This window comes from Seriola dumerili, unplaced genomic scaffold (assembly GCF_002260705.1).
Source record: "Seriola dumerili isolate Sdu_G_001 unplaced genomic scaffold, Sdu_1.0 BDQW01000435.1, whole genome shotgun sequence".
NCBI classification, from domain to species: domain Eukaryota; kingdom Metazoa; phylum Chordata; class Actinopteri; order Carangiformes; family Carangidae; genus Seriola; species Seriola dumerili.
Window position 1 is genome coordinate 715,279 of NW_019174690.1, and position 16,811 is coordinate 732,089.

At 38.1% G+C, this 16,811-nt stretch overlaps 1 protein-coding gene across 1 annotated transcript; it reads right to left on the bottom strand.

Annotated features, from left to right (window-relative positions):
- Positions 1–4,547: 4,547 nt before the first annotated feature.
- LOC111234108 (G1/S-specific cyclin-E2-like) lies at positions 4,548–11,664 on the bottom strand. Its single transcript, XM_022762033.1, has 12 exons — positions 11,652–11,664; positions 10,073–10,111; positions 9,295–9,376; positions 9,011–9,064; positions 7,852–7,997; positions 7,074–7,209; positions 6,834–6,980; positions 6,620–6,715; positions 6,357–6,491; positions 6,092–6,203; positions 5,730–5,887; positions 4,548–5,458 (listed from the first exon to the last, which is right to left on the bottom strand). Exons 2-12 carry the CDS (start codon positions 10,084–10,086, stop codon positions 5,348–5,350), a joined length of 1,191 nt encoding a protein of 396 aa, XP_022617754.1. The 5' UTR covers positions 10,087–10,111; positions 11,652–11,664; the 3' UTR covers positions 4,548–5,347.
- Between the last annotated feature and the right edge of the window lie 5,147 nt (positions 11,665–16,811).

The following is a 16,811-nucleotide window of genomic DNA, read 5'->3' on the forward strand; positions in this document are numbered from 1 at the left end:
AAAAATTAAAAAAAACGTCATAGTATAGTAAGGCATAAAAAATGAAAAAAACGTCATAGTATAGTATGGCAAAAAAATGAAAAAAACGTCATAGTATAGTATATGAAAAAAACGTCATAGTATAGTAATGCATAAAAATGAAAAAAAAAACGTCATAGTATAGTATGGCAAAAAAATGAAAAAAAACTTCATAGTATAGTAAGGCATAAAAATTAAAAAAAACGGCATAGTATAGTAAGTCAAAAAACGTCATAGTATTGTAAGGCAAAAAACGTTATAGTATAGTATGGCATAAAAATGAAAAAAAACGTCATAGTATAGTATGGCAAAAAAATGAAAAAAACGTCATAGTATAGTATGGCAAAAAAATGAAAAAAAAACGTCATAGTATAGTAAGGCATAAAAATGAAAAAAAACGTCATAGTATAGTATGGCAAAAAAATGAAAAAAACGTCATAGTATAGTATCGCAAAAAAATGAAAAAAACGTCATAGTATAGTATGGCAAAAAAATGAAAAAAAAACGTCATAGTATAGTATGGCAAAAAAATGAAAAAAACGTCATAGTATAGTATGGCAAAAAAATGAAAAAAATGTCATAGTAAAATATGGCATAAAAATGAAAAAAAACATCAAAGTATAGTAAGGCAAAAAAAAGAAAAAAAACGTCATAGAATAGTATGCAATAAAAATGAAAAAAAAACAGTATAGTACGGCATAAAAATGTCATTTTATATTAAGGCATAAAACATCAAAACACATATTACAGCATGAAAACGTTTGAAAACATCATAGGATATTAATATATATAAATGCCTCAGTATAGTAATAATATCTTAGTATAATATGTAATAAAAATGTCATCGTTTAGGCTCTCCTAAATATGTATTAATTTAGTATTTAATATCCTGCTTCTCAAAGTATTGAGACAGGCAGGATTCAAAGCCACCCCTCAGCGACATGCATGTTCATGCAGTCGCAACCGAGCTCCCCTCTTTCTTAGAGTTCTTAAGTATTTCATATTGGTGTTGGACTTCAAAATTCACTAAGGCTTTTAAGAATTAAACCTACATATTCAGATCTACTAGGCAGCACCCTCTCAATCTGAGCTGTGTGGTCAGACAGTAGAGCTTACTTTATTCAGACTATCTCTTTTTCCTTTGACAGTAATCTTCTAACAGTCTGCTCCATCTGGTCATATTTAATACTTGCTCCTTGGACCCTGGATGTCGTGATTCAGGATATATTTTGTGTTTGTTTGAAGCCTTAAAAACAAATGTGTTCATTTTATCGCTTGTTGGGAAAATGACCTCTGACCCCCCCCCCCCCTCCTGACACACATACAAACTGGACATTGAATTGACATGAAGCATATGCATTGTTAACAACAATGAATGGAGGTTATCGTCCTCTGATGCAGCTGTGTGTGTGTGTGTGTGTGTGTGTGTGTGTGTGTGTGTGTGTGTGTGTGTGTGTGTTGTTTTTCTATCCCTGTGAGGACCAGTCGGAGTCTACACTGAGGACATGTAGTCTGTCAAAAAGCTGTGTGAGGGTGAAGACCTGGTTTAAAGGTTAAGGTTAGAACCTGGTTTAGATCCAGGCTGCAGTTAGAGGCTGAGGAATGGGTTGTGCTAATGAGAGTATTCACAGAAGTGTGTGTGTGTGTGTGTGTGTGTGTGTGTGTGTGTGTGTGTTGGGGGTTGCAGAAGCTTGTGTCTGGTTGCTTTGTATTGTCTTTGACCTCTTTAACATGAGCATCAGCTTCAGTCTGTCTGTGTCTCACCGAGTCTCAGTCAGTGTCTGCACTTTGTCCTGAACCACGTTTAAAAGACCTACTAGTTATAAAAAGCCTAAATAGATGGAACAGTGTCAAACTGCAAAATTTAAATAGGGTAAATGTTCCTCTAATTATTTGCATTTATTACCATGTCAGTTTGTTTTTTATCGTTTAACTGTACAGAAAAAATGTCAGCATCAAAAATAACATGATGCAACCTTCATTATCAGACTGATATAAAACAGGAAGAGAGCAAAACTCACTAGAGTAAATAGAAGCAGCTAGTATTTGTTTCTTTCTCTTAAAAATTGTCATTGATTAATGATTTTATCAACTAATTGATTGATCATTTCAACAAAGTCTCTAACAGGAAGTGTTAGAGCACGCTAACATGCTAACGTTTACTAAACGGCAGTACAGCTGAGGCTCATGGGCAATATCTGTCTCCTAGGAATGTGTTCACATGCAGAGTTAAGTCCCCTGAGAGTCTGAACAGAACCAGGAAACAGTTTAATAAAAGTGGAGTCACTACAGGTGGAGCTTGTACTATAAGTTTTGCTATTGCTACATAGCTATCGTTAGCATTAGCAGCTGTTTACTTACCAGTCTTGCCCATTGTTATGTTTACAAGACAAGAGATTATAATACTTCCTCTGAGCAGCTACTTCTTTGAACGCTACAGTGACTCAGTATCAGAAAGTGACGAGACAGGCCGACCAGGCCAGGGCTAGCTGGTTAGCATGCTAACTTCAGTAGAAGAAAAGAAGTGACAGAAACAGAAGCAAAACAAGAGGGTTGTTTCCATCTCTGGACACAGCTGTTAGTGAGTAAAGGAATGAAGTTTGATGCTGAACTCACAACAGTTGTTCTAGACTGGTAAGTAAACAGCTGCTAATGCTAACGTTAGCTATGTAGCGATAGCAAAACTTACAAATAGCTCCTTAAGAGATCAGATATTATGATTGAAAAACAAGCATGGTGTGAACATTTTTCTTTCTCGATTCTGAATCAGTGCATTTGTGACTTGCCAAATATATAAATGAACAACATTTCCTTGTCACATTTATAGAAAATATAATTACATTTCCTACAAAACATATTAGCTGTCGTATAGAGATGTAATTTCTAGGACACAGGTTGATGGGAGTTAGTTTTGCAGATATAGGACACTTTCTAATTTTGACCTGATGACCTTTGACGTCCTGTGATAATCTTATATATGTTTGAGTTCAGACAGATTACACAACCTCTGTGTGTGTGTTTGTGTGTGTGTGTGTGTGTGTGTGTGTGTGTGCAGGCTGAGGCCACGCTTTCCCAGGCCGACACAATACACTCACTCTACCCTACTTTGTAAGAGGGGGGTTGCATGTATATGGAGGGAGGCCTCTGACCGCCAAAACACCCTATATATGACACACACACACACACACACACGCCCCCAAACACCAGGTTAAATGCCACGGGCACTATTCAACCTTTTGTCGAGTGTGTGTGTGTGTGTGTGTGTGAATACGTTTCCATTTAGTGGCTCATTTTCTCTCTCACAGTAACATTTCTGACACGTCTGGAGCTTCACAGTTTTTCCTCATTAGCACTCCAGTGTTTTTCTTGACACATGCTGGAAGTTCTTCTTCTTGTTTTTCTGTCTCTGCCAAAACTGCAAACTTCACACCGAAGTGAGACCGAGGAGGGAAAACTCTGTGCTCTCCTCACTGCAGTGTGGAAACTGACAGAACCAACACTAACCCTGTTAACTTGAGAACCAGTGAACCAGTCTTCCTGTTCTCTCCAAAATGGCTCCCAGTAGTTTCCAGTCAGTGTAACCACAGCTGTTGTGTTGCAGGTTCCCTGGAGATAAATTAGTGTAGCTCAAAGTTATAAAAGGTCCATATTTTACACTTTTCCTGTGTTTTATTGTAAGTGTTGATCCATTAAAAGATATATTTGCAACGTTTTGGTGCCAGACCATCATCATAGCACAGAAACGTTGCAAATAAATTGTTTATTGCAAGTCAGTGTGCAGGATCTTTGAATTGCAACTTGGAAAACACTGCAGAAAATCTAATTTACAAATCCGTAATTTGGGTGAAATGACCTTTAAACTCTAATTTTCCTTTCAGCAGCTCCACCCTCACATTTAACCCCCTCCAGTTTATACATCAGCTGATGGAGACAAAACTAAACAGACCAAACTTATCTCATTTAACTTCATTTATTTAAAACATTAAAATATAAAAGAAAATTACACATTTTTGAGTTGCTCTATTTACAAAAACATACATTCTTAAACATCTACATACAGTTTACATGGTTGTTTGTTCACTGCAGATTCTCCATACATCTGTAGAGGTTTACAGTCACAGGTTTGTTTGATCTCTCGGCTGTTCGGCTCGTTCCAGCTTAAATTAAGAAGCCGTACAGTTCATCGGTTTGTTTGGCTCTTTAAAAAGGCACTAAGTAATGACAGGCTAGTGTACAACATTTAATGAGGAACTGTAATTCAACAGGCGTCAGAGCAAAAATCATAAATAGCTTTTGCCTTTGGCAGTGATCAAACTGAGCTCATTCATTGCTGAAAGAAAGATTATTTTTTTTGTTTGTTTGTTTTTTTGTTTGTTTTTTTACATATGAACATTTTTTTTCTTACATACTAAGGCTTTTCAATAAATACAAGCACTTAAAAAGCAAAAACTTTGCACAATTGTCAAGTTTCCCAGGAATGTAACAAAAACATGCAACCAGGTTGCAACAGTAAAAAAAAAAAGAAAAAAAAAAAAAGTAAGGGGTTTATTGAGCCACAAACAGGTGCATTTAAACATCTCCAGGTTTCAGGACATTAAACAGCGAATCAATGACTGATCTTTGCTGTGGCTCAAAGTAGCTACAAAAACACTTTGTAGTAAATGATCACATTGTTTGTTCCTCTGTGGCGGGGACAAGTGTAAATCTAAAGTTTACACCAGATTTAAAAAAGGGAATTTAAGCGAGAAATATAATTCAACACAACTTTAGTTCCTCAGTTCATCGTGGAATGAAATAAAAAAACATAAGAAATGATAAATTCCTCATTTCCATTTTCCTGAGAATCTGACTGAAGCACTGTCTGAGAGCATTTCCATTTCAACAGAGTAGCACCAGTAAGACTCTCAGAAAGTACCTGACAGGTATGAAATGTTTCCTCTCAAACCAACACAGTTTGTTTATTTGATAAAATAAAAAAAAGCCACAGCAGGTGGCTTCCCTGCCAGCGTCTCCACTTCACATCAGTGAACTCACAAGGAAACTGCTGCAGGTTCAGATCACAACTCAAACTAGTTTAGCTTTAAATTATTTAAAAATAAAGAGAACTTCAATTCCTGACCGTCTCCGTACTTTCAGATAAAATAAAGAGACTGACAGGAATCGAGAGTCTGAGCTTAGTGTTAAAAATAAAAAACGTGCTAAACGGAGTTCGTCTTTCCCTAAAATCAAACCCGGTGGTTGAGGAGCTGGTGTGGTCTGAGAGGTCGGCCGTCACTTCGGGTCAAACTGCGGAGAGGTAGCGTTCGTCGCTGGTCACCTTGTTTCCTATTCAGGGATTGGCTGGTTTCTCTGTGCTGCTGGGTGGAGTCAGGATGGCTCCAACGGCGACGGGTGACATCTGACAGTCGGGGCTGTCGATCTGACGTTCCTGAGCTTTTCTCTGCAGGACGGGGAAGAAATTCAGTGTTAGACACGAGGACAAAGTCGTCTTCATTAATGATAGTTTGTCAACAATTATAACAGGAGGAGTTACAGTTCAATTTAAATCTTCAACAATGAGTCAATCATCAGAAACAATCCCAAAACAGCCGCCATTTTCAGCCTCAAACATTAAGAAACTCAAACCCAGGCCTAGCTGTGTCTAAAAACAACTCTGGTTGCATTTTTGTCTTGACTCCAGGACGTGAAATCTGTTTCTGAGCGTTGCTCACCAGCATGTCCAGATACGCCACGTGTGTCTGGATGTTGTGTCTGTCGTCGGCTTTGACTTTGGGGAAGTTCTTGAGCTGCGGCGTGGCTTCAGACTTCAGCGTGTCCATGAAGGGTCTCATCCACTGGACACAGGGGGCCACACTCTCCCACGTCAGACCTGACACACACACACACACACACACAGGTTAGGATGCTGCGGGGGAGTCAAGTCTAAGAAAACAACATGTGATGTTTCTGATAAAAAGGTTGTAACTGATTTAAATGTGCTGCTTGTATAAAATTACAAACATCCAACAACCTGCCTTTGTCATTTTATCTAAGTAAAAGAAAAACATGGTGCAGGTATGAAAACCAAACCTACCTGAGACTTTATGAACGACGTCGAAGGTGAAGAAGTGGCAGAAGGCGGCTGCAGCGAGAACACTGTAGCTGTAGTCCAATGAGTTGATGTCCATCATGCACAGATCCAACAGCTGCAACAAACAGGAAGAGGTCAGTGTGTGCGGACATTAAAAACTGATTGATTTTATTGTCTGTTCAGTGTCTCCGGTTAAATTTTAAATGAAGTTTTTAGGCGTTTGTGTGAAGTAACTGAGACGAGGAGCCCGTCAGCAGGCGTGACGTACCTGTGTGATCTGGATGTACGTTTCCTGTGAGAACTGAGGAACCAGGAAGTTCTCGTTGTCTTTCTGGGCTTCGACCTGAGCGTACAGCTTCAACCAGGAGATGGGCGTCTCAGGACAGAGGTTCCAGTCTAATGCCTGCATGACGACACCAACAACGGGGTTAAACACACAGCGCCACATCTACGACTTGTCAATCTCTCCGGAAACTAAACACTGTTCGACCTTGTTGACTGATTTTTGTGGGGCAGGTGTTTGTGTTGTACCTTCAGTACGTGAAGCTCAGTGCGCTGGATGTCCCACATGTCGCAGGCTCCGTCTGTGACGTATGCGAACTCGTAGATTTTAGGAGGGTAGATTTCCTGCAGGGAGGAGGGAGAGAAGTCGTGGTTATGAACGAGTTTCTTTTCACTCCTTTCAACTTTATATTTTCATGAACAGAATCAAACAGACACAGATTTCCATCAGTGAGGAACTCACCTCGATCTTGGAGGCGATGAAGAGCGCCGTGATGCCGATGAGCTGCAGGTAGTCTTTGTTGACGTTCTGCTGAGTCAGCATGAAGCGGTCGAAGTAGTCCTGAGCGAGGTAGGCCGTCTGCCGGTGGAGGCTGTACACCTCACTCACCTGTACACACAGAAAGAGACACGATCCAGTTTAAACCAACTCTTTATTCAACATGGAGGACATCAGGACATTTAAAGATCTGTAACCACTCACCTCCAGCAGCCAGTCCAACAGAATCGCCCTCATCTTTGGCTGCAGCTTAGGATGCCGCTGCAGGTAGCTCTTGTCATGAACGTACTTCAGCTCCTTGTTGAGCATCTTGATCCACACGTCATCTGAACTGGCCCAGCTGGAGGAGAAAGACCAGGTTTTACCATCTGAACTCACACACGCAGAAGTTCCATTCAAAAAGTTTTAAAGTTTTTACTTCAAGCACGTGTGACGCCTCTAAACTAAATCATTAAAGTATTTTATTCTTCTAGAGTTTGTATTATAACTGCACACATCCAGTGCAACACAGTGTAAAGTGAAATATAAATATCTTTATACCTCAACGTCTCTTCACAGGATTGTATTTTTAAATATCCGTCCAGAATTTATCTTGTTTATTCTTCAGGTATTGAAACTGTAGAATATTCATAATAACCTGTAGTTTTAGGACATTATCTGTGTATTATCTTGTTTTATTCTTCCACTTCTCATCATTTTTCACCTTACTGAAGTTTTCTTTTGTGGCTGTATGAACTCATTAGCTTTAACTATTCAACTTCCCCTCTGAGATTAATAAAGTATCTATGTTTGGAGATAAAACCCTGAAACTGACTCACTTCACAAACCCTAAAAACCAAAAGCTGATTCATGGTGAACGACGGCATTAAACACTGAATACAGAGTCGGGTGGAGTAACAGCTCAGCAACAAAAGGCAGAGAGTCTCAGCAGGAAGTGTCGAGACACACAGCCGCCTCACTGAGGTGTAAAACACACAGTTACCTGAGGCTGGGGATGGGGGAGGCCTTGATGAAGAGGTTTTTGAAGCTGTACTTTTTGAAGACGCTGGACGGGTCTGTGGGCTCCATCTCTTTGTGGGGAGTTTCGATGAGGATGCACGGAGTGGCGCCATCCTCCGACCAACACTTCTGGAAAACACAGAAAAGATGAATAAACACACGTGGTATCAGTCATGGAGTGTCATGATTACTGCATTACTCTAGAGCTGAAATAATGAGGTGACTGTCAAAATTAATCCTCATTTTCTGTTTCTAGTTTAAAAAAAAAAAAAAAAAAAAAGTTAATATTTGCCACCTTCCATCGGTTTTTAAATCACAGGCTGATAATTTTGGGGTTTGTGGACGATCAGCTCGACCGAAAATGTTACTGAAACTTGAATTCTGGGAAACTAATGTGCATTTTTCAGTTTTCTAACTTTAGTCTTAAGTATTGGAAAAGATGGAGATGGATTACACAATCATAAAAAAGAGAATTAATGTTGAATTGATTTAAGGTCTACATATGAATTTTACATAAGATCATTGTGGATGAAATTTAAGAGATAAATACTGTTTACGGCCTTTTTCAGGAAACTTAAACTCTTCAATTATTGAAGTCCCCAGATACTGTAGGAGAAGCTCAGCTGCCACTCAATGGTGCCACCTTGGGGTGAAAATTAGGTACTGCATGGCTGCAGATATAACCCTGCTAAAGCTGAATCACTTTACCCTTCTCCTTCAGCCTGAGCTCTGAACATGAAGATATTCAACTATAGTAACTAGTTAAAAGGTATATGATTCAATATATAAAAAAAGACATGGGAGACAAAACAGGGCTAAAACAAATAAAATACAAACGAAAACCACACACTGTATATACACTGGGGTGACAAAATGGACGCCATCAATATAGGAAACTTATGTATAGCAACATAACTCCTGAGCACTAGGTTGTACTTCAAATTATATACACTACAACCTTATGGAAATACAATATGCTGATAAAACAGAGGTTCAAGACAAAAAAAAAAAAAAAAGAGGGTTGGTCGCACTTAAAGGGAGGTGGAACAAAACAGATAATAAAGTAGTAACAACACACATCTTGGGCTCGGCTCTTATCAGTTATAAACACACACACTCATTAATAACATGTGGGCACTGACCTGTATTTCATAGCTTTGTTTCTTGGCAGCAGGTTGTAGTTTCTTCTTGGAGGGCTGGAGAAGGAATAATAAATAAATAAAAAAAAACAAACAAACAAAAAAACTGGTGAATCAGTGTTTGAGATAAAAACTACAACCGGACAATAAACCTGAGACTAAACGTTCACAATACATGGTACAGAGGGCTTCATGGGAAGTTAGTAAAACACTGACATTATTAGGAATGGAGAAGAAGACCTGCAACGGTACAAACATATGGAGGAGAATATTAAAACAAGACAAACCTCAGATTTTCTTTTCTTCAGTGGGGCTCTGACGGTCGGCTCAGGTGTGTTTGAATCTCTGGCTTGAAGTGTGATGCGACCACTGTAATAATATGAATAAAAATGACATCAACGTCAACATCACAGCTCTAGGTACAGACAGTCCTTTACAGTTGCACTAGTTAATTTTCTCAATGCCCCCAAACTTTGTGTTACTCCAAGTAACTCATAATTAGTGTTATACTACAAGTGACACAAGGCTTTTTACATGACTGAAATTAAATGCAAGTGAATAGTCTTGGGCTGCATTTTCATTGCTTTGTCTGTTCGACATTTGCAATGATATAAAACTGAGAAAAAGTTAAAAAGAAAATCGGAAACAATTTGTCGATCGACAGGAAAATAATCAACAACTATTCTGATAATCGATTTAGTCTTTTTAAAAACTAAAAAATAGTGAAAAATGTGACTTAAAGCTCTGGTTTCAGCTTCTCATATGAGAAGTGTTGCTGCTTTTCTCTGTCAAATGTGATTGCAAACTGAATATATTTGGGTTTCAGACTTTTGGACAATTAAAACATGTAATCAACATTATTGTAGTCTGTGTTGTACACATATTGTACTGTTATATGTATCATGTGAGACCAGTGTATTGCTCTCAACATACATTTGACATTTTAAATATGAGAAAATATGCTTTATAGTACTATGTTAAGCCTGATCACCGAGGCCTAGCAAAGTCTTTACAGTGAGGGGCTCCCAGACCTCAGTCTGGGAACAAACAGCAGCAGCTGCTCACCTGCGTCTGGACATGGTGTCGACTGTATTTATGGCTCCGCTGCAGAGAAAAAGAAGGAACAGGTGAGATTTAGGCGCAACTTTATTATTTATTTTGTATAAATACAAAAACATATGGAATTAGGAATTAATTCAGTTATCCTGGATCCATTTTATGATCAGAGAGTCCTGAGGCCATGTTCTGGGCCCAAGAATCACACACAACATGTTAGAGCACACTGTATGTGCTAGCCCTATAAGCTGAGTAAAATAACTAAAATAATATTATAAAAGAGTTAAACTGGCTCCTTGAAAGTTCTGGAGGAGCCACAGAAAGTCCTTGAAACCACAGGGCCCCAGAATATAACAGAAAAATCACATTTACAAGCTGAGTTTGACCCTGGTTAGGAGCTGTGGTTAGCTTGTAATATCAGATCTAGTATGTTAGCTTGTGACCACCAATAAAAGGAGCCAAAGTAGCTCCACAGACACAATAATGGTCGGCTAACACAGCTGAAGCACCGCATGTAAAGACCACTGTGACCACAACTTCATACTAACCGGGTAAAGTCAGATATAACTGTGATAAGAGCTAAACCGGGCAGCCAGGTCCTGTAAGCTAGTGTGGTAGCTGCAGCCAAAAAGGAGGGGGGCTGTTCGTTCCCTCGCTTTCAAACAAAAAAAAGCTCGAAAATGCTTCATTTCCACCCGAGTTTCTCATCTTCAGCGACGAAGCACACGTTTCCAGACATCTTCAGTCCAGTTTGAGTTATGAAAACGCACGAATATGGACTTTAATCGAGTTCTGAAACTCAAAGACGCGCCAATTTCCTCGGAGCAAAAGCGGGAGGATTTGAGTCCTGCCTTCCAGAACCTCCTCCTGGTCGGCGGGGGGAAACTGATAGAAATGACCGCTAAAAATGAACCAAACTTATTCTAACCACGCTCGATTAGTAGAATAAACACCTGGGGATCACATATCCAAGAACGATCGTGTTTAAAGTCCATTAGGCGACATTAAAGTGGGGTAAACCGACTCCACCGCGAGGCTAAGTTCTGGAGGGGAGCTACTGTAATTAGCAAACTTAGCCCGGTAACTGCTAACTAGGTCAACAATAACTATCAAACCCCCGATGTGCAGATCAACTGATGAGCTGCTGGTTTTACATGCCAACGGCTGAATATCTGCTTGATTAAGGAATACGGGCAAAAGACAAGTTACATAACGCTTTTCTGACGATTTTAACGTTACAAGAGCAGCCTCAGTGTTTGAACAGAAACTCAATTAAAACTAATAATTTTCACTCAACACACCTCCAGGATAACATGCAAGATTCACGCGAGGTGAAGATTGCAATAGCAGCGAAAACCCCTTCAGAAAAGTCAAAATACAAGTTAAAAACTAAGATGAGGCTGCAGTCTCTTGCTGGTCGAGATTTAAATCAATTTAACACCAAACTACGTCGAGAAAAATGGAGATTAAAAGACTAAAAGATTAAAAGGCTGGAATACGAAGCCCGGGAAGGTTTAAAGAGTAGAAATATGTCATATAACTACAGATATGATGAGTGTCGATGTGCTCTCCGGCTCTGTGGTCTTACCTCCTGAGTGAAGAATGAATGAATGCATCAGCTGTGGCGCCGGCGCCAATCCTTATATCCGTGTATGCCTGCCGCTGCCACTGCGCATGCCCGTTCCCGGTTCACAGAAACGCGCTAAATGTTTTAAATTTGAAGTGAGATTTTCACTAACGAGCAAAACAGAAATGTTCCGACGGCGTCGGTTTACTCTCGTTCTCGATAAAACGGTTAAATAGCAACGTTAGACAGCTGATAAAGTGGTTATTTGTCGCGTTTAACCGGAGCCTTCGTTCATTTCTAACGGACACCGAGTCGCGGGGAGGTTTTTTGAAGTAAACGCCGGTTTCCGTACGTTCCGGTTAAACTTTAACGGCTCGGTAGACGGTCTGAACTCATCTAAGTGAGGAAACTTGGCGTAATTTCTCTACTTGACGGAGTTATTCCCTATTTTTTTCGCGGTACTGGAACAGCTTCCGCGTGCGAGCCCCGCCTTTGGGATGGGTCCGGGTGACATCGAGCCAATGAGAGAGCGAGCAGCGACAGCCGCGTGCTTCCACCGTAGAATGTAAACAGAAGCAGCACGTGGGTCCGCTGTCAAAGTCAACTGCTGCTGAATGCCAGTGTTTACTTCTGTTTTTAACACGTTTTTAACTGATATTTGGGATATTTAATAAGATTGTTCAACAATAAAACATTTACAGGTTGTATTTATTTTACATAGACGTTGATACATCCATATACTGCATTTAAAACACTTTTAGTTTGTATATAAAGTAACTTATTACATTACAGTAAATAATGTTTCTTTATACCTGCCCAGGGACTTTAGAAGGAAATTATCTTTTCTCTTTGTATGGCAGTAATGTTTTGTTTTTTTACAAATAGATGTAATAAACCAAAGAGTATTTCTATTTATAATATTTATTCCAGCACTCTTGCACTATCACTATTTAATAAAAACAATAGACTTAATTTATACAGCACTTTTCAAAACAAACTGTTTTATATGGTTTCAACAGGATTACAACTAGAAATTAGGCTGTAAAATTGGACATTTAAAATACTCCAAATATAAGATAACACAATAAAAAATAACAATGGCAAAATAAAAAGAATATGTGCTACCAATTAAAGAGAGGCCTTTTTTAAAGATAAGTTTTAAGTATTGACTTAAAAGATGTTTCTGATTCTGTAGGTCTCGGGTCTTCAGATGGGGAGATCAGAAGTGAGGTCTCCTTTAGTCTTGAGCCAGGTACAAGCCAGCTACAAAGTTTGTTTGATCAATTCATACAATCAAAAACATTGCTGTAGATGAGACCAACCACTACCCTAAATGCATCAGTAATAATAATCCGACAATGTATAGCATGTAACAACTCTGAAAACAGCTATTAGCCTTAATTGGTGTTCTTACTTACTTTCTTTACTTTCTCCTGATAAAGATACTACACACTGCAGAAGTTGTAACTCTTTACTTTTTCCTAAAATTGTTGGAAAAAAAACCTGCAACCTCAGTGTTTAATTTTACATGACATAATATTTTCTGACTCCACTGCATTGTTTTAACGGAAATAAATCCTTTATTTTCTAGTGTTGCCCTTGGCATTATGAATGTCATGAGAAGTAGCTCTAGTTTCTCTGACAGTACTACTTTCAGAGGTGAAGTATTAAGACACAAACTATACCGCAGAGTAAAATTACAATTAAAAAGTAAAAGTCCTACTAAAAATTTACTGTCAGAGTAAATATGTTAAACTGCGGAAATGTTGGGTGGTTTAATTTACCATGTAACAATGCACACCAGGTCATTATTGGTTTTTAAACTCTTGATCTGAAATGTAACTGGTAATTTTAATGTCAGATGAATGTAGTGGAGTCAAAAGTAGAATATTTTTTTCTTTAAAGTAGTAGAAATATAAAGTAGCATTAACTTAAGTAGTGCAAAGTAAGTAGTCAATAATAAGCATCCGTATATGCATTAATGTGAATGTGTAAACTACAGACAAAAGGAAATAAAGGTGCACTAATGCTCCTGATTAGTTTCTGTTTAAACTGAATTAGATTAAGGTTTTTATTCTTTGACTGAAGAGCCTTAAACTGGAGCTAAAACTGTCAGAAAGTGAAATGAACTCATCATTAACTTGACAAAGACAGAGACAGGAGAGCTGTGTATGAAAACATTTATTATAAGCTAATGAGAGATCACATGTATTAACTATTACAGTTCAAAAACAGATGACCCCACTTTTTAATTAGCAATATTTTTTGTTTCTGACATCAGAACAGAGAGAGTTGATCATTCATTCATCCAAAATACAAAGAAGGAGACCAGTTATGTCGATAAATAAAAAGTTAACCCTATAATTCCTACACCTTTTTTTTCTTTTTGGCAAAGTGCTGTATTATTCCAGTAAACTACACAAATAAAAGCAAAAAAAAAAAAAAGTCTAACACTTGGTGAAAAATAAAAATGCCACAAAATATTCTTCACACTTTTGTAAAATAAACAACAGGAGAAAAGAGGTTTTGCTACATCATTCCGTCTGGTTTTGTTGAGTCATTATATAAAAGCTGTACACGGGCTGGGCGGGTGGCGGCGGCGGCGAGAGCCAACAAGCTTCCTCCGAGTGGTGCATAGTTGGTTTCTGATGTCTGTTCGTGTGTTTTTATTTATTTATTTTGTCCTCATGGGACATTAAAAAAAGAATTTAAAAAAAAAAGAAAAAGAAAAAAAGAGAGTTCAAGTTCTTCATTGATGCATTGTCATTACAATATTTCAACCTGGAAGGCACGTGATCCACAAATTTCAAGGCATTGAACAAAAAAAAAAAAAAAAAAAAACATTACAAATCCCTGTTAGTTTGATGATGGAGAGATGAGAAGAGAAACTGAAAATAAAGATAAAACATTAAAGGCTCCTGACAGCAGGAGGAGACAGGATCCCTTCCGTCTTTAAGTTTGTCTTTTTTTAAAAACATCGCAGTAACACAAAACAACATCGTCCACGATTGTAAAGCTCGACACAATAGATAGAGAGAGAGAGAGAGAGAGAGAGAGACACTCGAGAAATACAGAGAAGCTTAAATACACCAGAGATTGAACCACTCCACTATCGTTTTGATTATTTACAGCAAACCATATGGACGCCTAACAAACCTTTGTTAGTGCTTTCTCATTAATGCTACCGTCCCGTCAACACGACCACAGACACAAACTGAAGTCAGGTTTTTACTGGAGATTCAGACGCCACACTGCAAACGGCCTCCACCACACGAGACTGAGTCTTTACTGAGCCCTAAAAATCACACAACACAGATACGTTTTGTGTCTTCAACAGGATGTGTTCCCCAAACTTCACCTTTAAAAATGACTTAATTTAATCTTATTGATTTCTCTGGATGTGTTTCGGTCAACAAAACTGAGAGGTTGGATCTTTGATCAAGAATCTTCTTGAACAAAATGTGAAGTTTGAGTTTGATCACCTGTTTCAAGATCATTCAAGAACACGCACAAAAAATAAAAATAAAATAAAATTCATCCTACATCTTTCAGTTTCAACGTAGGACTCAGTGGTGAAGCTCATTTCTACCAGGAAAAGAAATAAAAGATGATGAAAAGTCAGGAATGAGTAAATCACAATGTTGAGATACCATGTATAAAATTTGAGATAATAAAGGCAAATACTGACTTTAAGAGACAAAATTTTAGATTAATATACAGTGGGATAATATCTTATATTTCTTTGTGACAACAAGTCACAATTTATAAGGTGAAACTTCATATGTATGTACACAGGTATATACATACAGATAGAGTCTAATGTTTGACCCTTTATGTCACAGTCATGAAAAGTTATAATTCAGACTTAAATTTTGTCTCTGTATCTCATTATTTTTGACTCCCCATGCGCATCTTTTTAAATTTATTTTTTCATTCCTAACATTTAATCTTTTTTCTCTTCTTGACATAAATGGGCTTCCGTACTTCAGATCCAGTCCCTCTCTCCTCCTGCAGTGTGGTGACTCGGCCCGGGCTCCACTTTCCCTACAGCGGACACATCAAACCGTGTCCGCCGTGTCAGAGCGCCGAGACCCCGAGCTGTTTACAACTCAAGTTAAACAACAACAACAAAAAAAACAAAACAAAAGAACATCAGTATTATAAACTAGTGAAAGGTTAAAGGTCACTGCTAATTTTTTGGTTTAAATATTTGAACAGTTTAACAAAATGTAACTAAGTTAACATGGGAAATAGAAGAGTTAAAAAGCATAAAGTACATTTCTAAAACCATGTTAGGTACATTTGAGCAAAAAAATTTTTTTTTATATATATATATAAACAACGCAGAAGAAGACCAACAGGTTTCTCTCCATCATGATGGATTTCCAACAGTCGACTGAGTTCGTTTTCACAGTCCTGGGACCAGGATCATTTTTCTAAAAGTCAATAATTTCTCACAAACATCTTCACGAGGGAAATCTCGCGAGGACAGAGCTGGAAAAGTCTGAGAGCACGCACAAAGAATCATCAGCCGTCAAGTAAATCTGCATCTTCCTAAAGTGTAAAGGTGATTGGTTGTGACCCTGAGAAGTGGACTGCAGATTCGTTTAAGAACAAACAAAAAACTTAAAACTACAAAAAAAAAAAAAAGAAAAATAATCTTTTTCCATTTTCTTTTTTTTTTTTTTTCCCAACCATCGTGACACTAACACAACTCTACAACCATGCAACAGATTGCACACTAACATAACCAAACATACCTAAGCAAGAAACCATAGACGCATATATACCAACTTCATACTGATATGTAATTTGTTTTTTTCTTTTCAAAAAATATTTTGGAAGTTTTTTTTTTTTTAAATACATTTTGTTTTTTTACATTTCTATTCATCTCAAAGCTACCGTTAAAACAAGGCGTTTAGTGATATTTAACCCAGTAATTTTTACCGTCTTTTTTATTTTTTTTTTTCCTTTTTCAAAAAAGTATTGTGAAAAGTACTGAATTACAGAGTCAGAGGCAGGTTCAGGCGGCGCCGCAGGACGACCAGCGTGGAAACATCGCGTTTAAACAACAGGGAGACGCCGCACGACTTACAACAGGCGAGTTCAAGGCAGGAAATTAAAGGAAAAATCCCCCAAAAATGCTCTAAAACTACAGAAAACAGTAAGAGGTGAGGCGTT

Excerpts from the sequence above, each read along its gene's own strand:
- LOC111234108 (XM_022762033.1), bottom strand. Across the intron at positions 6,716-6,833 it reads TCATCGCCTCCAAGATCGAG|GAAATCTACCCTCCTAAAAT; the intron begins GTGAGTTCCTCA and ends TCCTCCCTGCAG. Across the intron at positions 5,459-5,729 it reads TGGCGTATCTGGACATGCTG|AGAAAAGCTCAGGAACGTCA; the intron begins GTGAGCAACGCT and ends CCCGTCCTGCAG.